At 38.9% G+C, this 19,308-nt stretch overlaps 1 protein-coding gene across 1 annotated transcript; it reads right to left on the bottom strand.

Moving 5' to 3' along the window:
- Positions 1 to 5,050: 5,050 nt before the first annotated feature.
- Positions 5,051 to 18,629, bottom strand: LOC122556351 (extracellular calcium-sensing receptor-like). The gene is made up of 5 exons (XM_043702984.1): positions 18,357 to 18,629; positions 14,239 to 15,048; positions 10,908 to 11,135; positions 6,693 to 6,816; positions 5,051 to 6,025 (listed from the first exon to the last, which is right to left on the bottom strand). Exons 1-5 carry the CDS (start codon positions 18,612 to 18,614, stop codon positions 5,112 to 5,114), a joined length of 2,334 nt encoding a protein of 777 aa, XP_043558919.1. The 5' UTR covers positions 18,615 to 18,629; the 3' UTR covers positions 5,051 to 5,111.
- Between the last annotated feature and the right edge of the window lie 679 nt (positions 18,630 to 19,308).

Here is a 19,308-nt window from a genome sequence, read left to right as displayed (position 1 = left end):
TTTTCCAAATGTGCTGCGATTGCTTCATTAATAATTGATTCCAATTTTTTTTCCCAAAGCTAGATTTTAAGCAATCTGCCTATAGTTACCTTTTTTTTGCTTCCTTCGCTTTTGCATAGGGGTGTCACATTGGCAGTTTTCCAATTGTAAGAGCATGGTGATGAGATTGGTGAACTCTTTTTATGACTGTATAGTCAAACTACTTGTGTATCTGATGACAAAAGAAAACACTTAGCACCTCTCACTTGATCCACAGATTAAGTGAATTTTTTGATCTGGATACAGCAATTAGCACTGGGATCTTATCATGTTATTACTAATCTGCGAGATAAATGAAGTCAATTATGGTGAAATGTTTGGTTAAAATCCTGGAATTCCCGACCTAATGGCATTATGGGTCAACCTTCAACAGGTGGACTGCAGCAGTTCAAGAAGACAGCTCACCGCCACAAAATAAATAAAGTTTTAAAAATGCAAAATTGGTTTAAAAATTGTGAGGTCATAGTGCTCTGTCTCTTTAACGAGCTACCAACAGCTGTGAAAAGCTATTGCAAAAGTTTTATTTGGAATCAGAATGTTAAAGATTTTTTTGTGAAAATTCACCACTTAGTTTTTAACTACAATTGTAAGTTTTAGATTACAATTTAATCTCAAATCCCAATGTTCATTTGATACTATAACCAACAGTAATGCAGTAACTCAGAAATGGAAGTTATAAACAATGCTAATCAAAGTAGGGCAGCAACTTTGTGGGTGTACTACGACTTTTGCCTTCAAGTTCTGATTTCAGCGTGGTTCAAAAACATTGTCTCTTGTCTCTCTGCAACACCCAAGTGCCTTATGCTTCTATTTGGACAGGAGGATGCCTTTACTTCAAACTTTTTTTGCACTTTGATCTCTGAAGTTTGTTGCATTTTAATTCTTTCCAAAGCATGAATAATTACATAGTCTGATCCGCCTAGCTGAGGCAAGGCTTATTGCCAGTTGTTTTAAGGAATGCATAATCAATCTCTAATCAGTTCTTACAGTGATTGGTATTGACTAATATCACCTCCCATTACTTCCTGACTGTTCCTTAAGTTGTTATTTATCTATACGCCCTATTGCTTCATTGCAGTCTCTTCATTGCTGCCTGATGACGTTTTCATATTTTGAAATTTTCTTAACCTTTTTTTTGAAAAGTGAGAGGTATATAAAATCAAAACCCACCGATTGATACTTCTGGGATCACCGTCTCAATCTGAATTGGCAAATCTCACGTTAAATTAGACACTAATGACTGATTTCTTTTTCATAAAGTCACTTGTTTGGTGATTTTTTTGACTCTGTTACTGAGTAGCTGGAGATTGTCATTTTATTATAATAAGATATTGTACAAAAAGCTTCTCATAACCTCAAAACTGTGTAAGACCAAAAAAATCACAAAGTATTAATCAAAACAATGAGACTGCATAAAGAGTGAAGTAGTGAAATATTCTTCAACATGTGCTCTTGAGTGATGGAAGTCAAAATGATTTACAACTTCACAAAGTTAACCTCAACCCAACACCGGCATCTCCAAATCATGACTAATATAAAGGTTACACCAGGTAAAAATGATAAGTTTAGTTACAATAATTACTTCCCTTCTGAAACAATTTAAAATACCAGTACTCTACAACTCACCAGGGGAAGAGTTGTGGTTATAATTTTTTGATAAGGACTTACAAACCAGATAAGGAGGATACCAACTCTACCTTATTCAACCTTGGAAGTTTGGGTGATTTCAAAATCATTAAATAGAAATAAGCTAAATCGGGATTTCTTGACCTTTTAGCTATAATTCTAAAATATCATTGAATTGTTTTCACTCTTTGCAATACCATGTTGCATTTGTTTGTCAAGGGAGGCTAAGCACAGTTACCTGATATTATAGCATCAATATCTACATTGATCAGAATTAAACAGAAATATTGAATCAATCAATCCAATTAGATTGTGCCATTATAATTAAGCTAAGTTAATTATGAAATGCTAACTTCCATATTAATCCAACAATCCTTCTTAGAAGATAATGCCCCACAAAGTGGGCACTTTTCATAAATATTGAATTGACTCCATTGGCTTACCAAGAGTTATTTTGCAATTCAGTAGAAAAGGATTGTTTTATGGTCTCATTCCTCTCCTTACAAATAAAGGAAACACTTGTTTTTATAGTGAAAATTGATGATCTTATGGTATTACCATTAAATTATTCATCTAGAGACCCTGGTGATGTTCTGGGGATCAGGTTTTCAATCCCACCATGGTAGATCATGGAATTTGATTTCAACATCTGATGATTCAATGATGACCATGACAGTGTTGTCAATTTTCAGGAAAAATCTATTTAGTTCATAAATGTCCTTTAGGGAAGGAAACTGTCATTCTTACCTGGTCTGGCCTATATGTGACTCCAGAACCACAGCAATGTGGTTGACTCTTAACTGCCTTGTGGGGAATTAGGGATGGGCAATCAATTCTGGCCTGGCCAACAACATCCACATCCCATGAATGAATAATAAACAAAATTAATATTTTATTGATTCCCACAGCTGGCTGAACAGGCTGTAGGACCTACATTTGTTCATATTGCTTATTCTAATGCTGTTCTTATGCATAACAATTTTTGTTACACAATAGACAAACTTATCATTGATTGTAACCCCACTTTTAGACTAATGGGTAATTACAAATTACTGGTTAGTCAGTCACATGGCTTTGTCTATCCACTGACAATTCGGTCAACTGCCTGGCAGGACTTTAAAGAAGAAAATACTCTTTAAGGTCCAACCATTATATTTGTCAAGGCCTGTTCATCACTGGCCCTATCTGATTCCTTATGTGTTACCACACACTCTTACACTCTCCCTGCTTTGCAGAAAGTTATAGATATAAATAGATGGCATTGTTAGCAGTTTCAATTCTGTCACCTGTACTGAATTGGATAAACTCAATATGATTGCTACAATAGATTTCAATATCACTTGACAAGCAAGGGACCCAAAAGTTTTCAACATTCAAAATAGTTAGCAACTCCAAATTACATATGCTGCTCTTTGATATGTTAAAAATAAATCAACACATATCAATTAATGGATTTTGTTTATTATTTTATAATAATATAATAAAATGCACATGATTTCTGTCACCAAGAATTGAATATCCACAAAACCCCACATTATCTAATGCAAACAGTGTTCACGGCATTATTTGTAATTATTGATTAGCAGTTGAAAATATTAGTTTTGCTTTAATGTTCAACAATACCATTACAATTCTGTTAGTTATGCCACCATTATAATTCATCTATTGACTAAATATTTTAAAGGACAATTAAAAACCATATGATACAATATTATTTATAATAATCAATGTTACCAGCATGAAGTATCGTGAGAATTAGTACTAATTTTAGTGGGATATCAAAATTCAACTAACTAAGCCATGAAATGTTTGGTGATGTGGCACATTCCAGTTCCGGTAACTTGTAGTTATTTGGAAGAGCTTTTAATGCTTTACTTGGTTGCAATTATATCTATTTCATGTTTCAAGTCTTTGACTAGTTCCTTGGTCAAGATTAAACTTCTTTTTTTCCCCTAATACCACTGATTTCATGTGCTTTAATATAAAGGTGTCAAGACTTTCAGGTTAGGGATTTCCTTAGCTCTGCAAATGAATTCTGTGCACAATGAAGTTGACCACTTTGAGATGCAAAGGTGCCCTAAGGTGTCAATCTTTTCGTAAAATTGACACCCTTGCAATGAAAAATAACTGGTCACCACTGAAAACTACTTCCAGGTTTGTGACTCTGAAGAACTGGAAGCAGTTTGCCAATCTGATATTCCCAATGCCCATTTCTGACAGGAACAATTGCCCACCACATTTCTGTAGTGAGTAACTTCCTCTTATTGATCAGAAATCAATTGTGTTTATGTGCCATGGTTCAGTCACTTGAGTTGAGTATTGTACTGTTAGTTCCAAGTGATTCAGCTGCTTACAAAGCTGTTAACACCACTGCACTGATATTGAGTTAGCTGTTCCACATGTACAGCTCTCTCTTCACATTTACAGTAGCTTTATGAGACCTCATCTTGACCTATTGCTTACTTCCTGTTCTTGATTTCTTTTCTTATTTTTTTCAACAATACTTTTGTACAGGTTTCTCTTCAGAAGGTATTAATTAAATGATGTTTTTTTATGGGCACAAGTAACACTTGACTCAATGGATCTATTTGATTGTTGGGAAGGGCATCACCCCAACGTTGGCTTTACCCTCAAAAGACATTCAGGAACAGTCCAAGGATAGGAATCAGGAGTGGGAAATCCTGGTGATCTACCCCTGCAGATCCAGAAATTCTAAGGTCCATCATAGCATTATTGTTGCTCTCCCAACAGCAAAGAGCTAATTCACCAGTCAGCTGATCAAGTATGAAAATTTCAGGGATGTTTGGCAGTGCTAGGCTCTGCAAAAACTCAGTAAGACAGAAGGTAATCTAATATTATTACTTTATGTTTTCCATCCCACTTTGGTCAATTATAGGTATTTTGCTTTAAATTTGTGATGAAAAAAATGCATTCAAAGAGCCATGTGGCAGATTCCTCAGTTAATACATTCTTACATACCTGTGCCTTTGATGATAATTTTGTTCCTGCTCATCACATCATTCTTTATCATGATTCCTGGTTCTCTCTTCCTGGCAAATACTGAAGTTCATACTTATTTAGTATTTTTGCCATTTCTCCACCAGTACTTGTGATATTATTTTGTCTTTCCCTTCATGTCCTATTCCGTTTCCAGCCTTCCTCTCCTATTGATATGCCGGTATATTATTTTATCATTTTGCCTATTAAATTAAGTTCCACAATTCACTCTTCTTTTCAGATTTAATCTCACAATAAGTAATCTTCAAGCCTTTTTTAAACTTTGGCTTGTCATCATGTTGTAGAGCATGTGTCAGCACAGCAAGGTTAGTGATTTGATATTCAGATAAAGCAAGATATTCAGATAATTTGGAATGTTGTACAGGGTATGGTAAGATAATGGATCTGTTTGGCTTTTAGACACTGTGGAACTGTTCATTATGTACTCCTTAAAGCCTTTTTGAAGGAATTTTCCTCATCAGATTCTGTTTTGTATTTTTCTCTGGTTTGAATAAGATAATGTAGCATTTTGGACCAAAAATGCAGAAAAGTAAACCAAAGCTAGATGACAAAATGGCAAAAATTTCAACTGCAACTGTATATTTGCCAGGAGAGCTTACATAGGCTGGAATGAATGTTAACCACACTGCACAGAAGATGAGCATACTAAAAGTTATGAACTTTGCTTCATTGAAATTGCCTGGCAGCTTTCTTGCCAAAAAAGCTAGCATAAAACACACACATGCTAGAATACCAATGTATCCCAATACACAGTAGAAGGCTATTGGAGACCCAACATTACATTCCAAAATAACCTTTGAATTATGATATTTTGTATATTTTGTTGGGAAAGGGGGAGCAACAACAAGCCAGATGATGCATATGAGAATTTGGATGAAAGTGCATGCACACACCATGGCCCTTTGTTGCACAGGCCCAAACCATTTCATCATATTCATTTGAGGAACAGTTGCCTTAAATGCCATGAGCACGACAATAGTTTTCCCTAGTATGCAGGACATGCAAAGGACAAACGTAATGCCAAACACTGTGTGCCGCAGTACACAAGACCAAACTGAGGGCTCACCAATAAATGTAAGTGAGCACAGAAAACAAAGTGCCAATGAAAATAGCAACAGAAAGCTTAATTCAGAGTTGTTAGCTTTGACGATGGGGGTATCTTTATAATAAAGAAATGCAGAAGCAATAATCAAAGTGATGCATGCTCCAAATAATGCCACCATCATCAGGATAATTCCCATGGTATCTTCAAAGGAGAGAAACTCAATTTCTTTCAGTATACATCTTTGGCTGTCATTGCTTGACCAGTATTCCAGGGGGCATTTCGTGCATTCTAGTGAATCTAGGAGAATGTAATCAGTGATAGATACTTGATTAGATTAGATTCCCTACAGCGTGGAAACAGGTCCTTTGGCCCAACAAGTCCACACCAACCCACCAAAGAGTAATCCACCCATTATCATTCCCCTCTAACTAATGCACCTAACACTATGGGTAATTTTAGAACAGCCAATTCACCTGACCTGCACATCTTTGGACTTGTTTAAGTTGTTTAAAGTTAAACGAACTTGTTTAAGTTAGGTTTAAGTTTAAGTTATTCTTGGAATCAAAAAACCTTGCAGTACAGAAGTAGGCTGCTCAGCCCATTATCCCTGTGCCGGCTCTTTGTAAATTGCACTCTCCGCTCTCTCGTCATTTTTCTTTACTATTACATACGTCCAACTATCTTTTGAAAGTTGAATCTGCATCCATCTGCCTATTCAGGCAGTCCATTCCAGATCAAAACTGTTCCCTGTGTAAAAATGATCATTCTCTCAATCTCTCCTCTGTTTACTTCTTTAGCCATTGCCTTAATCTGTGTCCTAACCCTCTTAACAGTGGAAACAGTTTCCCCTTATCTAATCCCTTCACATTAATATAGTTATCCTGCATTTCTCTTGTAAAAAATGCGGCACTTCTTTAAAAAATGAAATATCTTTTCATCAAATGGTAAAATGACATTTGCTGACCTGTTGCATTGGTGATTTCACCTTCAGAACATGGTATGCAGTCAAAGCAGCATGTGTGTTGTCTGTGCTGTACAGTTTTTCTTGTACCAGGTGGGCAGCTTTCACTGCATACAGACTGTGGGACCTTCATACAAAAGCAAAAATAAAATTAATATTTTTAAAATAAAAAGTAATTGGAAGGGGAAGGTGATGTAGTATTTATATTATACAATATAAATAAGGAATCTTCTTTAACTTCCAGATGCATTGGATGTGCGGCTTTGCACCACGATCAACACAAGACCTTGCATTAAAGTAATTGGTGAGTACCAACACAATGGAAAGCTCACTGAATGGTAGGGCATGAAATTATGAAGGTAGCACATTGTAAAGGAAGTGCACTTATAGATTGTGGGTAACATATAGAGATAGCCTTGGATTACAATCAATGTCATTTTAGCCTTTTTCTGAAGCAGGGATTGACATGTTCACAGACCCAGGCAGCAGTGAGATGGCTTTTTATGACACTTATTTTTGTGGTGTGGCATTTCCAGATGCCCATGATGAAAAAGGTTTTTGGAAGCTCCCATAAACATCAAAGTATTTATTTTTCACCTTTACCTTGAGAAAGGCACAATGAGCACTTCTCTTGATTTTCTACTGTGCATACCGTGCAGGAAAATATACAGAACTGTTGGAAGGGTATTCCAGGACTTTGACAGTGTGACAATGAGAAAAATTAATATATTTCAAACTAAAGGTTGGGTAGCTCAGTTTGTGATGACACCAACAGCATGGACTCAATTCTCGTACCAGCTGAGGTCCTCACCCATGAAGTTCCCACCTTTTCAACCTTGTCCCTTTCCTGAGGCATGGTGACCCTCACCACCAATTGTCTCTCTAATGAGGGAATGGGACTATGGCGACCTAATCTCTTTATTTCAAAGTCAGGATGGCACATGACTTGGATAGAAGCTTTTGTATGACTGGATCTATTATAGTGTCCTTGTAGATGGCAGAGGTCACAGATGTCGAAGTTGCTGTTATAGAAAGCATTAGGTCATGCTGTAGTATACTTTTGTGATGGTTCACAGTCTGTACCCCTAGTGGAGTGTATATCTGTTTAAGGTGGTAGATTGGGTGCTTATCAACTGTGCTGCTTTGTGAACGGGTCTTCATTATCACTATCAGAATGTTGCCTACAGATATTCAGTGCCCTCAGTTGTTTCTTGATTTAATACTGAGTGAATCGAATTTTCTGAAGACAGGCAACTGTCATAATCAGAAAGACTCAGAGATGAATGAACCATTTGGCACTTCTGGCTGAAGATGACTACAAAAGTTTCAACTAATGTGTCAGACACCCCCATCATTTTTGACTGCAAACATTTGTAGAGGTTTCTCATTTTGTTATTTCAATGTGACAGGATTGCCAAATAATGATCTGATCCATTGGTTTGGGAATTTCTAAGACCTATCAATCACTCACTGTTTCTGCTGTTTGGCACAAAAGTAATTGTGTGTTGCAGTTTCACAAGGTTGGCATCTCATTTAGAATAAAGAACATAGAATAGTACAGGCCCTTCAGCCCTCAATGTTCTGCCAGCCTTTTATCCTATTCTAAGATCAGACTAATCTACATACCCTACATTGTACTAACTTCCATGTGCCTATCCAACAGTCACTTGAATGTCCCTAATGTATCTGACTCTACTATCACTGCTGGCAGTGCATTCAACACATCCACCACTCTGTGAGTAAAGAACCTACCTCTGACTTCTCCCCTAAACCTTCCTCAAGCTATCTCAAAATTATGTCCCCTCTTAATAGACATTTCTGCCATGAGAAAAAAGTCTCTTTCTATCCATCAATTTATGCCCCTCAACATCTTGTACATCTCAATCAAGTCACCTCTCATCTTTCTTCACTCCAATGAGAAAATCCCTCGCTCCCTCAACCTTTCTTCATATGACATGCCCTTCAATCCAGGCAGCAACCTGGTAAATCTCCTCTGCACCCTCTCTAAAGCTTCCACATCTTTCCTAGAAAGAGGCAACCAGAACTGAACACAATATTCCAAGTGTGGTCTGATCAGGATTCTATAGAGCTGCAGCATAACTTCGCAGCTCTTAAACTCGATTACCCTGCTAATGAAAGCCAACACAACGTACGCCTTCTTAACAATCCTAGGTGGCAGCTTTGAGGGATCCCTCTATTCCTCCACACTGCCAAGAATCCTGCCTTTAAGCCTGTGTTCTGAATTAAATTTGACCTTCCAAAATGGATGACTTCATACTTTTCCAGGTTGAAATCTACCTGCCACCTATCAGCCCAGTTCTGCACCCTATCAATGTCTCATTGCAACCTATAACAGCCCTCTACACCATCCACAACTCCACCAACTTTTGCATCATTGGAAAACTTACTAACCCACCCTTCCACTTCCTCATCCAAGTCATTTATAAAAATCACAAAGAGCAGATGTCCCAGAACTGATCCCTGAGGAACATCACTGGTCACTGAACTCTAGGCTGAATACTTTTCATCTACCACAACCCTCTGTCTTCCATGGGCCAGCCAATTCTGTGTCCAGACAGACAGGTTTCCCTGTATCCCTTGCCTCTTTACTTTCTGAATGAGCCTACCATGGGAACCTCATCAAATGCCTTGCTAATATCCATGTACACCACATCTACTGCTCAACCCTTGTCACATCCTCAAAGAATTCAATAAGATTTGTGAGGCATGACCAACCCCTCACAAAGCTATGCTGACTATCTCGAATTAAACTATGGTTTTCCAAGTAAACATAAATCCTGTCTCTCAGAATCCTCTCCAATACTTTGCCTACCACTGATGTAAGACTGACTGGTCTGTAATTCCCAGGATTATCCCTACTTCCTTTCTTGAACAAGGGAATAACATTGGCCAACCTCCAATCATCTGGTACTACTCAAGTGGAGAGTAAGGATACAAACATCATTGCCAAACCTAGGATATATCCCATCCGGTCCAGCGGATTTATCTATCCTATCTTTTTCACAACTTTTAGTGCATCCTCCTTCCTAACACCAATCTGTTCTAGTATATCAGTCTGTTTCATGCTGTCCTCAGAAATGTCAATGTCCCTCTCAATTGTGAATACTGAAGCAGAGTATTCATTAAGAAGCTGCCCTACTTCTTCTGACTCCAGGCGCAAGTTCCCTCCACTATCCCTGACTGGCCATACTCTCTGGCTATCTTCTTGTTCCTCACATAAGTGTAGAACACCTTAGGGCTTTCCTTAAATCTACCCACTAAAGCTTTATCATGCCCCCTTCTAGCTCTCCTATGTCCATTCTTCAGTTCCTTCCTGGCCACTTTGTAACCCTGTAAAGCCCTTTCTGATCCTTGTCTCCTCAACCTTAAATAAGCTTCCTTCTTCCTCTTGACTAGATGTTCCACATCCCTTGTCACCCAAGGTTCTTTCAACTTACCATCCTTTTCTTACCTCAGTGGGACAAACTTGTCCAACACTATCAGCAGGTTCTTCCTGAATAACCTCCACATTTCTCTTGTGCATTTTCCTGAGAACATATGTTCCCAATTTAAGTGCCCCAGTTCCTGCCCAATAGGATTGTAATTCCCCCTCCCCCAATTCTTTACTTTTCCATACCATCTGCTTCTATGCCTCTCCATGAGTATAGTAAAGGTCATGGAGTTATGATCACGATCACCAAAATGTTCTCCCACTGAGATATGACACCTGTCATGGTTCATAGCCAAGCATTGCTATTCCTGGCTTGCTATCCTGCACTACTAAATGGATCAGGGTTAATTCCTTAGTTTGTTCATAATGATACCATGAGGAACATGCACTGTTTTAAGGTTATTGATTTGAATCAACACAATTCTGCTGCTGCTGTTGATGGCCCACAGCATCTTGTGGATGGCCAATTTCAGATATTAGACTTTGGAAGCAAATTCAGCAACAGTTTTCAAAAAGGAGCTAGACACATACTTGAAAGAAGGTCATTATACTGTGGAAGAGATGAACAGAGGAGGGGAACTAAATGGGCAACTTTTCAAAGAAACAACACAAATACAATGGCTCAAATGGTTTCCTGTTTGGGTAAATTATTTTGATTTCCATTACCTTTGATATGAAGAAATAGTTTTATGATATCATCTGTGAATGATCTAGCTCCTTCCACTAATAACAAAACAATTCATTGAACAAAGAAGCATTGATCTTACCTTTGTTTTGTTCCCATGCCATATAATACTATCTTCATTTATCATAAACTTATTTCCAGTTGCTGCAGATGCATCAAAATAGCCAACTGTTACATGTTCAACCAAACCATTCTGCTTCATCTGCCAGTTTATAATATCATATGATGCAGTGGGATCTCCATTTGAATCAAAATATATGTGTTCGTCAAAGCGGTTGGTAAATCTTACTTCTTTTAAATGCTGAAATAGCTTAGAGGAGTAATTAGAACGGAATGTTTAGTTACTCAAAATAATTCATGGACATGGTAATGTGTTCATTAGTCTACTGAACTAACATAATCCACTTGTAGCTTTAAAAAGTGCCTATAACAGTGGCAACAATAATTTGCATGTACATAGCACCTTTCCCAAAATGCTTCACAGAATAATTCATACCGTCATAGAGTCACACAGCATGGAAACATATCCATTGGTCCAACTCATCCGTGCCAACCAGGTTTCCCAAACTAAACTAGTCCCATTTGCCTGTATTTGGCCCACATGCCTCTAAACCTTTCCTATTCATGTACATCTCCAAAAGTCTTTTAAATGTTGTTTCTGTACCTGCCTCTACCACTTTAGCTGGCAGTTCATTCCACATACGAAACATTCTTTGTGCAAATGGTTGTGCCTTTTAAGATCCCTTTTGAAGCTTTCCCTCTCACCTTAAATGTATGCCCTCTGGTTTTGAACTCCCCTACTCTAGGAAAAGGATTTTTACTATTCACCTTATCTATTTCTGTCCTGATTTTAAAACCCTCTCCAAGTTCACCCTTTAACCTTCTATGCTCCAGGGATAAAAGTCCTAGCCTATCCAGCCTTTCAGTGTAACTCAAATTGTCTAGTCCCATTAACTTTGTCGTAAATCTTTTCTGCATCCTTGCCAATTTGGCAACCAAAACTGTAGGCAGAACTCCAAACGTGGTCTCACCAATGTCCTGTACAGCCTCAACATGATGTCCCAACTCCTATATTCAATGCTTTGACTAATAAAGGCACCCTTTTTCACCACAGTGTCAACCTGTGATGCCAGTTTCAAGGAACAATGGACGAGAATCCCTCGGTTTTTCTGTTTTATCAAAACACAAAACCTCACATTATCGAAATTAAACTTCATCGGCCACTTGTCAGCCCAGCGGCCCAACTGTTCAAGATCCTGTTGTACTCTCAAAAAACCTTCTTCACTTTCTACTGTGCCATAATTTTAAGTTGATAGGAAGGTATATGGGAGGTATCAGAGGTAGGTTCTTTACGCAGAGAGTGGTGGGCACATGGAATGCACTTCCAGCAGTGATCGTAGAGTCAGAGACATTAGGGACATTTAAGCAACTGCTGGACAAGCATATGAACGGCAGTAAATTAAGGGGTATGTAGGTTAGGTTGATCTTAGATTAAGATAAATGCTTGGCACAACATTGTGGGCCGAAGGCCCTGTGCTATGTTCTACTGTTCTATGTTCTATGTACAACCAATTTTGGAGTCATCCACAAACCTACTAATGGGTAGCAGTAAGTTGAGGGGTGCATAGATTAAATTATTTTACTTTACATTAGGATTAACCCTTGGCACAACATAGTGGGCCAAAGGGCCTGTTCCGTGCTGTACTTTTCTATGTTTTATGTTCTAATCATGATTGCTATATTCTCATCCAATATATAAATGACAAATAAAAGTGTACCTCGAACAAATCCTTGCGGAACACCACTGGTCACAGGCCTCCAATCTGAAGAACAACCCTCCACCACAACCCTCTGTCTCCTACCATCAGCCAATTTTGTGTCCAGTTGGCAAGCTGTCCCTGGATCCCATGTGATCTAACTTTACTAACCAGTATATCATGTAGAACCTCGTTGAAGGCTTTGCTTACATCCAAAATTTAACACAATTATGTAAGGAGTTAATAGATTTCTGACCAAAACAGTCTGGTTTACAGGGATGTCTTAAATGTGCAAATGGAGGTAGAAAAACAAACAGACTTAGGGAAAGAACTGCAGAGCTTAGAAACATTTTTTTTTCACAAATTTAGGCATTGTTTCTCCCTGCCTAGGTGTCTGAACACAGAATCAAAACTAGATTTCTGTGATGAAAGCCACTGTAAGTGCAAATTTTCAACTGGAATCTTATTGCCCTTCACCCCTGCCCACCTGGGGTCATTTATATTTTCTCTGGTAACCAAAAGCTTTAACTTGAGCAGGTTTCTGTTTACCATATTGTTGCTCACTCTTCAGTAGATTAATCAACTATTCACTAGTGGATATGTCTGTGTGCTTTCATTAAAAAAAAATTGAAAGAGATGCAATCCCAGCAGAAACAAATAGAGCGAATGCTGGAGAAACTCAGCAGGTCTGGCAGCACCCATGGAGAGAGAAGCAGAATCATCGGTTTGAGTCTGGTGTATCATGAGGGCCTCACAGCACCAGAGACCTTTGTTCGATTCCATCTTCGGGCAACTGTCTGTGCGAAATTTGGATATTCTCCCCATGTCTGCGTGGGTTTCTTCCAGGTGATCCAGTTTCCTCCCACAATCCAAAGATGTCAGGTTAGGTAGATTGTCCATAGTGTTCAGGGATGTGTAGGTAAGGTTGTAAATGTAGAGTACTAGGGTAGGGGCTGGGTTACTCATCGAAGCGTCGATGTGGACATGTTGGTCCAAAGGGCCTGTTTCCACACTGTAGGGACTCTATGATCCATAGCATTTTGCCAAAATTTAGATTTGAACAGAGCTCATTCCTATCCCCGTACACTGCATAGAAAATTAGGGTCAATTCTTACATCTTCATAATCTCTGAGTTGTCAACAAAATGCTAGCACCGAGCTGCCAGATCATTTAAAGCAGCACTAGCCAGATATTAATGTTTCAGCTCTCCAAAGTTAACGGAATAGAATGGTAATAGTTTGGATCCATTTTCTTTTATAGTGCCCAGACATTGACAAATGAACTTATTTATTTGTAAACGTTGAGATAAAATATTTTTTAATTATAATTTGCAATGCATCACTCTAACGATGCAAGTCAACTTGTACGGTTTATGGATCTGCATATTTAAGATAGACATTACATTACAGTGTTTGATACAAAGTTAAAAATCACACAACACCAGGATATAGTCTAACAGGTTTAATTGGAAGCACTAGCTTTCCGAGCGCTGCTCCTTCATCAGGTGGTAGTGGAGGAGCAGCGCTCAGAAAGCTAGTGCTTCCAATTAAACCTATTGGACTATAACCTGGTATTGTGTGATTTTTAACTTTGTACAGCCCAGTCTAACACCGGCATCTCCAAATCAGTGTTTGATATAACATTCATTCCTCTTACCTGCCATGGTTCGATATTGGAAACATTAGCGCAAAGATAGGCTCCCAGTAGTTCATCTTCACAAAATAGCAAACTGTGGAGTGCATGAGCTATGGCATAAACTGCTTTGTAGACATTATAGGAAACTCTCAAATGAGTTACATCAAAGAAAGAGTTCTTCACCTTTTGTAATTTTTCACGTCCAGTGCATTTCTTGGTGCGGAAGACGGAGCTGTTTCTGTTAAACGTGCAACCAAATATCGTTTCCCAGAAAACATTCACAAAATCGTTGGTGGAATGTATTGAAGGGCGTAGACTCAGAAGAAAGTCTTTAAACTTTGGGATTGCCATTTTGCGATTTGCAAATCCAATTGTTCCCCCGAGAGACTTGAAATTACCCTTTGTTGAAGGTCGTGCCGCTGTAATCCATGCTTCACTGGCTACCCACTGAATGCCAGTGATATTTTGACGGACAACTTCTTTCAGCAACGGGTAAAGGTCACCTTCGGAAGCAAAAGCCAAGATAACCTTTGCAGTCGACATTTTTATGGTGCCTACAATCTTGAGTATTCTTTCTTTGGAATATGTTCTGAGAATCGTTTCTGAGAAAGCGATACAGACTCCAGCTCGCTGGACGAGCTCGCTGAACGCTTGGATTCCATACCGACCGTACTCATTGTCCCCTCCAATGGTCCCGATCCAGGTCCAACCGAAATGTTCCACAAACTGAGCTAAAGCCTTGGCCTGAAACAAATCGCTTGGCACAGTCCTGAAAAACGTAGGGAATTCTTGTTTGTTGCTTAGACACGCACAGGTAGAGAAATAGCTGACCTGCAATGATTTGAATAAAAATAACAATAAACTCTCCATATTAAGATAGATAGCCTTATTCGTGATATGACTGATAGGGTGGAACATGTTACAAGGTGAGGTAGCTGAGGGGAAAAGCATTGATTTATTTAGTGGGAAATTAGATCAGTACATAAGGCTAGCAGGTGTTTGTATCGACCAGATGAAGCAAGGGGGAAAGAAATTTGGGTGAAGCCTAAATATTGATAGTTGAGACGAATGACCAACAATTTTGTTAAATATGATGGATAAGGTTACGTTTGCAGATACCAATAACAAAATGCATTTGATTCAAGGGAAATCACAACCTGCTTCTGAATGGAACTGAGATCAAGAGATAAGTACTTCCCTAAATAAGAGTCATAATCCCTACACTGCAGCAAGAGACCATTCGGCCCATCAAAAAGTAATCGACCCTCCAAAGAGCATCCAATCCAGATCCATCCTCCCAGTAACCCCACATGCCATTTTTACCTTGACAAACTCACCAACACCTGGACACTACAGGGGAAATTTAGCATGACCAATTCACTTGACATGCACATCTTTAGACGTGGAAGGAAACCCCCTACACACATGAGGAGAACATGCAACCTCCACATGGACAGTCGCACAAAGTTGGATCTGAATCCCTGGCACTATGAGGCACCACTGCAAACCATTTAACCACCATGCCACCTCTAGTCAAAGTTACCATTCTGACAACCGAAGTCATGGCAATGTTTTAATTATTTATCACTGGTTATTTTGGTTTTGTTTGGGCGTTTTCCATCCACAAAGAATGAAATGGCCCCTTGTGAAGGAGTGGGAATTCTATGCAATTTGATGTGTAAAGTTGGTAATCTAGGGCTTTTCCATTGATGGATAAAAACAATGACTGCAGATGCTGGAAACCAGATTTTGGATTAGTGGTGCTGGAAGAGCACAGCAGTTCGGGTGCTGCCTGAACTGCTATGCTTTTCCATTGATGGCCTAATCAATGTGAAATTAGGAGCTTTCTCCCTTATGGGCTTGCACTCCATCACCCATTGTTCCGGTCTTTGCTGTGTCCAGCCCATCCACAAGTCATAAGCCCAGGGACAGCAGTACTTACTTTATGATGTTCAGATGCGAAATAGATTACCAACAAAATCATTAGATTAGATTCCCTACAGTGTGGAAGCAGGCCTGAAAACAAAAACTATGGATACTTCAAATCAGAAACAAAAACAGGGCTTATTGGAAAAGCTCAGCAGGTCTGCCAACATTTGTGCAGAGAAATCATAAATAATGTTTTGGGTCGAGTAATCCATCAAATGTTAATTCTGATTTCTCTTCACAGATGCTGCCAAACCTGCTAAGTTTTTCCAGCAACATCCATTTTTATCGTTGATTTGAGTGCTGTTTGTAAAGTGTAATATACACCCACGCCACCCTCCCCATGAAAAATCTACCTTTGATATACCACTGTCCCCCTGCTCTCCCCACCTTCCCCTCACCTCACTCTCCTGCTGTTCCCCTGTAAGCCCTCAGCTCTCCCTATCTCCCCACACCCCACTCTCCCCATCTTCCCACCTCGCTCTCCCCCATCGCCCGTGTTGCTCTTAATGTCCAAAGTTTGAGACTGAGCCAAATTGTATGTGTAAGCACCTGTTTCAGCGCCTGCCCCACTTGTGGAATTATTCTTGTCAAAGTTTGAAATTTCAACCTACGTAATTGTGACTTTGATAAGTCATCCCTCCTCACTTTACTCAACCTATCTATAACTTCTGACACAGCTACTCAAATTATCCTCCTCCATCACGTCTCTTCTATCATCCAATCTGGTGGGAGCAATCCTAGCCTGATGCAATTTTTTTAATACATCAGGTGATAGTCAGAGAATCATTTGCAATGATGTCTTTTCCAGATGTTTCAAACATGTTTCAGATGCTTCATCTGGAGTCTCACTGAAGATATTACCTAGTATGGTGCCAAAACATCTGAAAATGAAGCTCCCAGCTCAGCGAGCAAACCTACATCTATGTTTCAGATGTTACATCTGAAGTCCTTGTCTCCTACTGATGATTATCTACATCACACCCTTTAGCAATATCATCCAGAATCATATCAGGTCCCACTTATATTCTGGTCTGTCCTAATGTGTCATTATGTTGCTTGATCCCTGCAATGATTTACTGCTGATTACCCAATAACCACTAAAGGTAAGTAGAAATTACCACCAACCAAGTACCAGAAAGGCAGAAGTCATTGTCTTTGGCCACCATTATAAATTTCTTACCCAGCTAATGACTCCATCATTTCCCAAGCAACTCTTTGAGCCCAACCTGACAACATGTATCATATTTGACATCAGAGTGAAGTTCTGAACACATATCCATTATTCCACCCACATCACCTACTTTTCCCTTTTATGTCATTACACAACTGTGTTCCGTGCCCCAGCTACTCTGCTGCTGATGCTGTTTCAATTGTTACCTTGAGTTTTGAATTTTCACGGTCTCTGATCTTCCATCCTGCAGATTGAAATCCAATATTCTGCTGCCCAATTCCAAACTTGCACAGAACTCTTCACCATTGCCCCGCGTTTGTAATCTGTTAGTGCCTCACTTTTAACACCCTCAGCTTTGTTTTCAAATCTCTGAATGTGCTTATTATTCTCTGTTTCCAGATTCAGACTAAAACATTTCAAATCTTCATGCTCTTTTTGCACATCCCCAATTCCCTTTGCATGCAGCTAAAGCTCTAGAATTTAGTTCCCAAACCTTTCACCATTCCAGCTGCTACCACCATGTTCCAAGCAATGTATACCAGCTCATAAAATTCTGCATAAAAATATAAACCTCCCACCTGCTACCTCATCCTCTTGTCAATTACTTGAAATATGCTTCTGTTGGTAATCAGCCACCTTGCCAGTTTCTCATTACCTACTTTTGATCATAATGCAAATTAGTTGCGTAACCATTCAGATTTGTTTGACTAGATCTTTTCGTGCCAGAGTCCAGAAGAAGGGTGCAGGAGTTTGGGGAGGTGGGAGAAAACTAACAGGCATAGTGGGAAATTTCAAAATGAGATTTAGACAATTCATGACATTCTCAGAATGCACATTTTTGATAATTGCAAGTGAGATTCTGGAATTCTTTACCAAAAAGATGGGGGGGGGGGGAGGGGAAGAGGGGGTTCGGGGGCGTGGGGAGTGGAATCAAAAAATTTAAAACCAAGATTGATGGATTTCTGTTAGTCAAGACTGAAACCAAGGCCATTAATAATCTGTTCTGTTTGCAAAAACTGCTTTTATTGAATTGCCTTACCATTGAAATACCAAACGATGCGACTGCCCTTGCTATGGTTATCGACTGTGATGATCCGGACTCTCCAACGATGGCTGCAATAGAAGAACCTCCCTTGCAATTAAATTCTGGAATATTTTTTTCTTGTCCATTTACCAGTGTCAGGGCTGCTTTGAGAGCCTGAGATGGTGAAGCACAGGAATCATGAATTCGATAGCCTAGTGTGATATTTGGAAGTATCTTTGAATCCTGATTAATCTCCTTTATTGCGAAAATCATGACCAGTGTCCAGCGAAATGCTCTGAGATCAAAACTGCAGGATAACAGTGATAAAATGTGCCCATAAATTTTATTGCATTAAACTTTACACAATTTGAATTGACAGTAGTAACACTGAAGGAAATGGTAGAACACAAATGACAGAGCGAGGTAATGCAACTTTATAAACCAAAGGAGACTTTGACACTTCCAAAAGGAAAGCAAAAAGATTAAAATGACTCTCAACATTGAGATACTTCAAGTTGAACATGATATCTAAACAATCACATTGGTATAGTACATGTGCACAAATTAACCTGATAACGTTAAAACTTTCTAAAATTTAACAATTTCTGGATCATAATCTGGATTCTACTGTCTGGTGACTCCCAGTGAATTTGAGAATACAAATGAATGAAACAGATTGCAAATACATATTACAGTTAAACAACACAAAGATTAATATTCAAAGTTAACAAGACATTTATTAACTGCTTTAATGAACTCAATTCTGAACTTCTAAATTAACCAGAGAGTTTAAACACAATCTCACCTGGCACACTCTGAAGGTGGTGGATGAGTTGTAAAAGACTTACTTATTTTCAATTCTTTATTATAGATGGGAAATACTCCTCCAATAATGATGTCTCCACCTTCATAGAGACCTGGCAAATAAAACTCACCGGAACGCTTACACATTGATTCATCTGCTCCC

Source organism: Chiloscyllium plagiosum, chromosome 13, assembly GCF_004010195.1.
Source record: "Chiloscyllium plagiosum isolate BGI_BamShark_2017 chromosome 13, ASM401019v2, whole genome shotgun sequence".
Taxonomy (NCBI): domain Eukaryota; kingdom Metazoa; phylum Chordata; class Chondrichthyes; order Orectolobiformes; family Hemiscylliidae; genus Chiloscyllium; species Chiloscyllium plagiosum.
Note: the sequence above shows the minus strand (reverse complement) of the source record. Positions and strands in the feature narration are given on the sequence as shown.